Consider the following 9,885-nt stretch of genomic DNA (forward strand, 5'->3'; position numbering starts at 1 on the left):
CAGCCAACGGAAACCTCGGAAATTGAACCTGTAAGTGCAAAGAAGGTAGTGATTTAGACAAGTTGAGCACACTCATTCAATCAAATCATATAAACCATTCTCAAAATGTTACCTGACACACTGTGTGGATTCGGGCCGAGCTGCGAGGTCTTGGTCTTTGGATGCAACACCAAAGTGAATGGGGAAAAGACCTCCAAGCAAAATATCACCAGTCATCTGTGCTAACTGATGGGGCCCGTAGGTTGAAATCACAACACTGGACCCCAACACTATCAGGTAATACAGAACCAGTTTCATATTTCTCATCTTTCTAATGGATAGGATTTTTCTCTACAACCCCACAGAGTGAAGGTATTCTCAGTAGTATCTTCTCCCAGCGAACTGCCTGCTGCACTGTTTTGTGTTATTCATGTTTGTACTGAGAGGTTTCTCTGACTGTAGAAAAAAGGAAGAAAAAAAACATTACGCTTTCGTAGCCAAAATTGCATCCCATATTCAAGAGAATGTTTATTAAAAAAAAAACCTGTACAAAGGGAAACTTTGTTTTAGTGTAAAATGAATCAGCAGCAGGGAGATGCATTAACAACATATAAACATCATTCTTGTGCTTTGTGGAAAGCTCACTTTCCCACATACACAGGGACAAAGGGTGAGAATGGTGTACAAGCCAACATGACCTAAGGCTATTATTACCTACTCTGGCAGCCGGACTACGCAGTTACTTACGTTTTTAAGAGTTTGGATACGCTTTTTTAACAGTTGCCTGCTCTACTAATGTTTCTAAGAAGAGATGATTTTAACATTCTACACCTTAGTAACACTGCAGTCATGCTGCTTAAAACACCCATCTGAACCAAAATAGATTCTGGATTTACTTGGGTGAAGTCACACTCTAATGACCCTTCTTCCTGCAAGTGCTCGGCCTCATGCTGTGGCCGGTGAACGTGGTCGCCATGGAGAGAAGCCTACTGAAAAAGGCCATTACTGCTGGAAAAATGCTGGGGCAGAGCTGTGATAATGAAGTAACCAAGCCACTGTTTGCCATGTTAACCATTGTTGAGAGAAGTAAGCATAGCTATATAAAATCTACTTTAGTTTCCTTTTGCCGTTATTTTGGATGGAAAGCGTGTTAATAAAATATTTAAATTCTAACAAATGTATTTTAGAATGTAATCAGGTATTTAGCCAATGTACAATGTTAGTATCCCATGTCTCCCAAGTCTTCTTTTTGTAAATAACGCTTTTTTTTTTAAAAGCCAAAATTACAATTGAAGTGATAAAAATAGATTAAAGCACATTGATGTTTTCTAGCAAAGCAAAATCAACAAAGTAATTGATCGTAATATTATCATCTGTTTAACCGATTCTTCATTCAAAAAAAAAAAAAGTAAGCGTACTCTGGCCGAATTCCGTAAAACAGTTCTTTGGTGCTTTTAAACTCCAAAAGTAAAACAATGACAACATTAAACATAAAAAACAACACAGGATCAAACTTACCGTCTGAACTTCTGAGTGTGTGATTTAAATAAACTTGCATTAGTTCATTTGCAGGTATACGCAGTTTTTAAGGCTTTTTGCCAAAAATTTCCAAGGTGCTGAATGTTCTCACTGGACAATGGTGTGAGCTTCTGAACCTCTTTATGTAGATGAATCATTAACAGGGAGAGGGGTAGTCCATTTCCTTCAGCTAATGAAGTCTTACAGTTTAGTTCCTCTTGAACTAAAACCTGGCGGAGCTTTAAAAAATAATCTACTATTAGAACACCATTACAGGAATGCAATCATGCACACTAGCTACTTTGAGTGACACTAGATAGAATAGGATATAAAGGAGATGTGTGAAGGTTATGTTTGTCTACAGCCTTCACTAACATCCATTTTAAGTTGTGTAACTGGATGTTTTATAAATAAATATATATATTTTTCAAGCAAAACATGTTTTGAAGGTATATTCAAAAAATATACTTAATATAAAATTAGGTCCAAATTGCAACAGTGCAATTGTATTCATGTTCCTTTTCTTAATATGAAAACATGTTTCTCGGTACTTTTGGCACCTTCACATTCGAATGTCATCCTCATGTGATTGATATTAAGTGATCAGTTTTTTAGACAGATTTAATATTTTATTGCATTTTCCAGAAGAGCTGCAGCTCGACCCCTAGAAGCAGTGGATTGCACAATTATGTTCCTCAAACAATTAGCTGCTTCATTATGCTCTAATAAACAGGTCTTCAATTTGTTGCTAAGCATATGTCTCCGGTAAAAACAATTTCAGTTTACAACATGTTGACTTATCTGTGACACAACCCAACGCTGTTTCCATGAGACATTGGGCACATCAGGATAAAAAAGTCTGTACTCTAAAGTTACTTCGTAGTTTCTTCAGTAATTTCAATCATCTTTACAGCTGGAAGAAAGTCATCTCCCTCACTAGCAGTGATTAAATAATGAAAAACCATAACATACAGACTTCAACATAGCAAGAGATTCAGAAATACTATGAAGTTTTCAGAAGATGCATTAGCAGAGCTGGATACACTGCCCTCATGTGGAGGATGAGGCCAATGATCAAACACAAGCAATGACTAGAAAGGAGCTTGTGATTAGACCAACGCCAAGTGGCGTAAGGTGTGTGTGTGTGTCGGGGGGGGAGAGGCCCTCTTTACTACTTTCGTCCCCCTTTCATCTGGCGCCCTTGCTCGGACCACACCCATCTTCAAACTCTGCCTTAATTTTAATCTCAACCTATGATCTCAACTACACACCTGTAAAGTTTCATGACTTCATCTTGCAGGGTTGTACAGCTATCTTGGTGACAAAACATGGCCACAGGCAGACAGACAGAATTATAAACGCCTGGGAAAGTAGTTTCCGCTACAGTAGGTGTCTCCAGTATCACATTTTGTCATGATGATGCACACACACACACACACACACACACACACACACACACACACACACTTACAAGGTGAAAACAACTTCAGCGTTGCTGTCACGGCTGGTAATAACTAAAGAGCATCTTGCAATGCATTCACACCAGCTGCCACGCTAAATTGCATTCCCTACTTCCTCACCCCCCACTTCCGGTCCCAAAGCTCAGAAATAGCGTTCTGTCTTTTTCCGAAATTGCACATACTTCTGAAATGTAACATAATGTGTCAAAAATGTTGAGCAGCATAGAGTTCACAGTGAATGGCTTTATCCTCACAAGTAGTGTGTGTGGTCTGGGACAAATCAAAACGCAGTCACGCTGCAGCATTCCATTGAAAAGGTAAGGATTTCTTTCTAATAAGAATTTATATATGATCTTCTGCTATGATCTATGTGCCAGATAATTTAATAAATAAATATAATAATTTTGATGTAATGTTATCTAGTCAGTGATGAATCATCAATACATCATGTAAACAGGCAAAAAGCAGTTATGAAGCTACCTATTTATATTTCTTTAATTAAGTTTCATAAACACAGGCCTACACAGTAATTAAACCAATGACAGCATACAAAGTGATTACCATCAATAATGACTGTCTGACAATGACCAGTAAAACTTGTTACTTGAATTCAACAACATTTTTAATGTCACAGTGTGAGTAAATGACATAGTGTGGGTGTTATTGTGAGTGCCTGTAGTTCACTGAATCCAATGTACGAGGTCAGATTATTTCTTAGTAATTGCTAGGCTAAAAGACTTCCTGCGTTATGGCAATTTAGCAGCACAAACAGTAAAATCATATTGTGTTGCTGGGAAAGTGTAATCATGTAAATGCAATGCAATTTTTGTGTATCTTAAACTTTTACAGTTTCAAACTATTGGAGCATTTGTTGAACTCATGTTTTCTGCAATGCAGTTCTGAAAACAATGGACGATAATGGGATTAATGCTGCCGATTGGAATAACCTTGTAAATGAGTATATTTGAGTCCAATATTTTGAAATGGGGATTTGTTTTGGAAACGTGCTTACATTTAATATTTTCTAGAGAAAATAATACTAATGTTGTGTGTTATTTTTAAGATAGCATACTGTATACTAAATGTATATATAAAATCACAAACCACTGTCTGCAGCTGTGTTAGCTATTTTCGTGTTGCCTTGGTTTGAGAAATCAACGAAACAAAATGTCTTGATCAATAGGATGTCTGGTGCAAAGATACTGCTATTCCTGCAGAGCCTGTCACGTAGGAAACCTTTGGAGCCTGAAGGTGAGGTGTCCAACTTTCGGCGATGCCTGACCACCCTTGACCTGTTGGCCCTGGGGGTCGGCAGCACACTGGGGGCCGGTGTGTACGTGCTGTCGGGAGAAGTGGCCAGAGCTGTGGCCGGGCCGAGCATCATAATTGCTTTCCTTATAGCAGCAGTGGCCTCCGTATTTGCGGGACTTTGCTATGCTGAATTTGGAGCTCGTGTTCCTAAGACTGGCTCTGCCTACCTCTACAGCTATGTGACTGTGGGAGAGATATGGGCTTTTATCACTGGCTGGAACTTGTTGCTGTCTTATGTCATAGGTAAAGTTAGTGCCACACTTAATACATTTACTGTGTGCCATGGGTGTTTAATGGTCCTCTTGGAAAAAAAAATATCTTCAGTGAATACTTCTTTTCAAATGAGTTTCTGTTTTGAATCAAAATCTCAAATAAAACATAGGTTGGAAAACAACATTGAATGTTTATGGTTGCTTATAACACTGGTGACCCTACCATTTACCGTTCAACCATTTTATGAGTTTCTGTTAATCTACCTATGGTTACCCATCATTTGTTAATGTTTTACTGTTTAAAGGGACGTCAAGTGTTGCCAGAGCATGGAGTGGGACCTTTGATGATCTCATCGGAAATGTCATTGCTAACTCTCTGGGCAAACAGGCTGCGATGAACTTACCTGGCTTAGCTCCATACCCAGACTTCTTTGCAGCTGGTCTTATAATGCTCTTGGCAGGCAAGTTTCCAATCTAAAATCCCTGTGACATGTTTGTAAATGTAAGAATGTGTTACCGTTATTCATGTGTGGAAAAATGTAGCAAAGACACAGTAGATAATTACAATTAAAAGTATAGCCCAGTGCTAATTGAATTTCTATTTTTATAATTTATTATTATAATTTTTATAACCAAGCTTCCATTGTATTCATAGTCATGATCAACTTTAGATTTTCTATCTGTTTCCTTTCTAGGGATTCTTGCATTTGGTGTTAAAGAGTCAGCTATTGTAAATAAGGTTTTTACAGCAGTTAACATCCTGGTGTTGCTGTTTGTTATCCTATCTGGAGTCATTAAGGGGGACATCAACAACTGGTACATTGGTGAAGATTCTCTCCTAGATGGATATGAGTATGGGTTCTTGTTTTTTTTGTGAAGAAAAATAATAATTTTCGCGCCATCATGTAATGTCTAAATTCAAATTATATTACTAATGTTGTGCTTTGCTTAATAACAGTATTGTACATTAACAGTATTTTTCAAACTGCTATTGTTGACCCTTCTTGAAATATGTAGTTATCATTCAGTTTGTCAATTGTTGTTGCATGACAAAGCATCAACATGTACACTCTTTACAGAAACTACACATCGCTGAATGACACTTCCATATATGGCAGTGGAGGATTTTTCCCTTTTGGCTTTGAGGGAACATTAACAGGAGCAGCCACATGCTTTTATGCATTTGTTGGATTTGACTGCATTGCCACAACAGGTAAATTCATTTACACAGATGCAGCATGCATAGCACAATATAAAAGACAATAAGTCACTATACCACAATAACGTGTTTTTCTTAGGAGAGGAGGTTCAAAACCCCCAGAAGTCAATCCCACTCGGCATTGTGGCTTCCCTCCTCATCTGCTTCCTGGCTTACTTTGGTGTGTCTGCAGCCCTGACTCTTATGATGCCGTACTATTTGCTCAGTGTTAACAGCCCATTGCCTGTGGCCTTTACATACATCGGTTGGGGCCCTGCAAAATATGTAGTGGCTGTGGGATCCCTCTGTGCACTGTCAACAAGGTATGAAACACAGTGTTCCATTTACAAACCCAACTCAACTCTGCAAATCAAAGGCCAATCAATCATTACTCGGATTTACCTTAATTTAATTTTCAATTTATTGTATAGTTTAATTCTCATTGTCCTTGACTAACATGTAGAGTAAAGTAAATCCTGTAAATGAAGATAACTGGAATCACTGTTACAGTCTAAAACAGAAGTAAATAACATGAATAACAAAATGGTTATGGATGAGTTATGTGTGTTTTTGTCCCCCACAGCCTTCTAGGATCAATGTTCCCGATGCCCCGTGTCCTCTTTGCCATGGCCAGGGATGGACTTCTCTTCAGACCTCTGAGTAAAATGAGTGAAAGACAAAGTCCTGTTACAGCAACCCTAGCTTCAGGGGTTGTAGCAGGTAAAACTGCCAGTGCAAGTCATAATAATTTGAAGTATTTTCTCTGTATTTTTCTGGAAGCTTTTAGTTAGTTCATGTTTTTGTTTAGACCTCAGGTGTTCATGTTTTTGTCTTTATATATTTATTAAAATATACGCCTATTGGGTTTATGTAAATTAACCTTGTCATTGTTATTCATGTTTTTTTTTAGCTATCATGGCGTTATTGTTTGACTTGAAGGCGCTGGTTGACATGATGTCAATTGGAACCCTCTTTGCCTACACACTAGTTGCAATATGTATCCTCATATTAAGGTATGATTCATCAGAAGTATTTACAACATAAAAACGTGTACAGTATTATTACTCTAATCTTTGTAATTTTGTAAAAACATAGTAACTACGTGTGTGGAAAATGATTCATGAGCTAATAGACTTTGATAAACTGTCATTGTAACAGCTGGCTGATCCTGTGCAGTTTCAACATTAGGAATGCATTCTTTTCTTCCCTTCACTGATAATGACAAAAAGGTCATTAAATTAGATGACATTGGCCGGATCTCTGTTGGAAACAGTGATAATATAACCTGTATTACAAACAGGGATTCAAATGAATTGGTGTGAACCAGCAAAGACAGTACAGCAAGAAAAAAACGCAAACAAGAACGCCGTTTACGTCACAGCTATATCAACATCACGCTTGGTTGCATTTGTCTACATTTCTTCTCTTTCACAGGTACCAACTAGACCTCAGCGAAGATCCTAGTTTCAATAAACCAGAACCCTTTACAGTTGCTGGAGTAGTATTTCCTTCTTCACAGGCAACTTTAAGGACATCAAAAAATGTGTCTGTTTTAACAGTTTGTATTAGTAAGTGATCAACTTCATCCCTAACTATATTACTGCATATAGATGATTTCTATTGTTAGTAATCATTGGACTTAAATTGTTCTCCTCAGTCTTTTTAGCTATCATCCTAAGCCTCGTCATATCTGGGGCTCTAGACTCGCTGCAGGCCCTCGAGTGGTGGAGTTTACTTTGTGTCTCTATCATCGTACTGATGCTGGTCCTCATTACCCTGATCATCTGGAGACAACCACAGAATACAACCAAAGCTGCTTTCATGGTATGCCCTACCTATCTTAAATGCACATGTAATGATATCCTTTTAAATATCCTTATTTTAGCAAGTGAAGCATTACTGAAGTGGTAAACTTTGATTGCTATTTCATCATATCTTTGATATTACTGTCGTAATGTTTCTGGTCTTTCGTGTGCAGGTTCCTTTAGTGCCATTACTTCCTATTTTCAGCACCTTTATCAATGTCTATCTTATGGTTCAACTTGGATCAGACACATGGATCCGCTATGCAGTGTGGATGGCAGTAGGTATGTGAGAATTATCACTATAAAATACACATTTTCATTAAAACAAAATCTGCAAAAGCATCAAATAAACAAACAAAATGACCATAGGAGATGTAACTTTTCTTTAAACAGGTTTAATCATCTACTTCTGTTATGGTGTTCAGCACAGTGTGCAGAAACAAAGGCTCCAAAATTTACAGAACCACGTCAGTATTCACAGCTTTACCACCCGCACTATGGAGCAAAATTGTGAACCTGGACAAGACTTTAATAGCTAAACGATGTGACATGATAAGCATTCAGAGGGCAAATCATCAAGCAAAGTGAAACACTTTAATTTCAATAAAGCCAGGGGCCAGTATGCAAGAGCAAGTTATTAATAATAATGAGTACAGTCACAACCTCTGACCTCTTTTTGTATCCTTTTCTGTGAAATTAAATGTCCGGGAAGGTTTTTCGGTGCGTTGTTGTTTGGTGATAGATTTATTTTGTTATAATTGAAATGTTTCAATAACTAAGAAATTGCAGTGAACCACATAAATCACACTGGCATTATCCCATGCTTAATGCAATATTGTATTTTCATTTTACAGTTTCAGTTATTGATACTGATACATCACAGACTAGAGTGTGTATGATTTTACAAAGAATATAACAATGCTCGATGGTTGTGTCAATCAGGCATCTCTTTTATAGTCAGGACTTTGTGCCAAAATTCAGCATTGAGAAAGATCAAATATTGGAGGTAAATGCTGTAAATAAATACAGCTCTTGCAATGTGTAACAATAATTTGTAATCAATATATCACATGACATATTACTCACAATTGCTTTACATTTATGCAGTTTAGCTGTTTCATATTTTCATTTATATTGTATTATAGTGGCAGGGATTTCTTTTGTTGAGTTCCTTGACTGTTTGTCCACTGCACCCAACTCTTAATGTAGCCTACTGATCTGTTATTAAACCAGTGTTCAATGTATTTGTATCACTTTCTATTATCATGTAAAATCTAACATTTTTTTGTGTGTGCACGAGGAATAAACATGACATTTTTAATGTTGGGATAAGCAATGTTGGGATAGCTGCAACCTGGAGACCTCCCGTCTCATGCCTCCCGTCCATAGACTGTATATTACATTAATACTATGAATATAATATATTCATATTATACTATATTCATAATATAGTGTATGCTCCCATCTCATGTCCTCCCGGCTGTTGCCGTCGCCAAGCTTTGACTTTTCAAAATAAAAGCTTGCGTCTGGTCCGCTATGTCTTTGGTGTTTTGGATGTTTTTAAACGGAACAGTACGGCAATCCTGCTAACGAATACAACTTTTTCAGCAGGTGTCTTACTTACAACACGATGGAGTTAGCAGTTTTGTGTTTATATGTTTGGGCGGGATTTATTCAGTTTGATAAATCACACGGTCTCTAAAGCTATCTAAATGATGGTTTACACTGTAAAGTAAAAGTAAACTTTACAGGGAGGGACTAGAAATCAAATCCAGACTGCTTTTTTTTAATTATTATTATTTCAAGAGCGAATTGCTCCTCAATATGAATACAAATTGATTACTTATTTTATTACTTATTTTGTTGGTAACCGTTGTTGTATAATCACAATATTACACATGAGGAGGCCTACACTTCAGTGATGCGCCTTTCGGACGAACTTTTCCCTCTGATGTAAAACTCTAGTTTTAAATGTTTTTAAGACACACCCACCAAACGAGAGAAAACATAGCTCAAATGTAGACTTAATATTTTCACCACAGACTGTATTATTATTATTATTATTATTATTATTATTATTATTATTATTATTATTATTATTATTTCATTATTGTTATTATTAATTAATAATATACAGTCTATGGATTGAACGTGTCGGCCCCCTCTCTCTCTCTCTCTCCCGTGGGGTCGAAGATCCAGCTTTTCCACTTAACGCTCCCTCTAGAGGCCCGGAGAACTTCCGTTGTCTAATCTGTATGCAGCGTTTTTTTCGTTTATCTGCTTTTCTTTTTTGCATCGCTTCTGTATTTGCAGCGCGTTCATGTATTTGGTTGTGTTGTGTGTATTTGCATAGCGTTTGCTAAATGCTGCGCATACGTTTTGTCAAATTAATGAAGTTGTTT

General features: G+C 37.2%; 2 protein-coding genes across 2 annotated transcripts in view; one reads left to right on the forward strand and one right to left on the reverse strand.

The window, feature by feature from the left end:
- The window catches only part of casr (calcium-sensing receptor), a 5,924-nt gene extending 5,493 nt beyond the window's left edge, over positions 1–431 (reverse strand). Inside the window, exons 1-2 of the mRNA XM_032532891.1 lie at positions 113–431; positions 1–28 (exon numbers count right to left, since the gene is read on the reverse strand). The exon at positions 1–28 is cut by the window's left edge and continues 279 nt beyond it. Coding sequence (XP_032388782.1) covers positions 1–28; positions 113–306 — 222 coding nt within the window. The 5' untranslated portion in view covers positions 307–431. The remainder of the gene's footprint in view (positions 29–112) is intronic.
- Positions 432–2,956: 2,525 nt separating this feature from the next.
- zgc:175280 (cationic amino acid transporter 2 family protein) lies at positions 2,957–9,775 on the forward strand. The gene is made up of 12 exons (XM_032532897.1): positions 2,957–3,274; positions 4,141–4,511; positions 4,786–4,941; positions 5,176–5,332; positions 5,560–5,693; positions 5,779–6,001; positions 6,262–6,398; positions 6,589–6,691; positions 7,113–7,246; positions 7,336–7,502; positions 7,657–7,765; positions 7,877–9,775. Exons 1-12 carry the CDS (start codon positions 3,168–3,170, stop codon positions 8,020–8,022), a joined length of 1,944 nt encoding a protein of 647 aa, XP_032388788.1. The 5' UTR covers positions 2,957–3,167; the 3' UTR covers positions 8,023–9,775.
- The last annotated feature ends 110 nt before the right edge of the window (positions 9,776–9,885 follow it).

This window comes from Etheostoma spectabile, chromosome 13 (assembly GCF_008692095.1).
Source record: "Etheostoma spectabile isolate EspeVRDwgs_2016 chromosome 13, UIUC_Espe_1.0, whole genome shotgun sequence".
In the NCBI taxonomy this organism is placed as follows: domain Eukaryota; kingdom Metazoa; phylum Chordata; class Actinopteri; order Perciformes; family Percidae; genus Etheostoma; species Etheostoma spectabile.

Coding starts and splice junctions, on each gene's coding strand:
- zgc:175280 (XM_032532897.1), top strand. CDS start 3,168: ATGTTGAGCAGCATAGAGTTCACAGTGAATGGCTTTATCCTCACAAGT. Junction 4,512..4,785: donor GTTGCTGTCTTATGTCATAG/GTAAAGTTAGTG, acceptor TACTGTTTAAAG/GGACGTCAAGTGTTGCCAGA. Junction 6,399..6,588: donor AGCTTCAGGGGTTGTAGCAG/GTAAAACTGCCA, acceptor GTTTTTTTTTAG/CTATCATGGCGTTATTGTTT.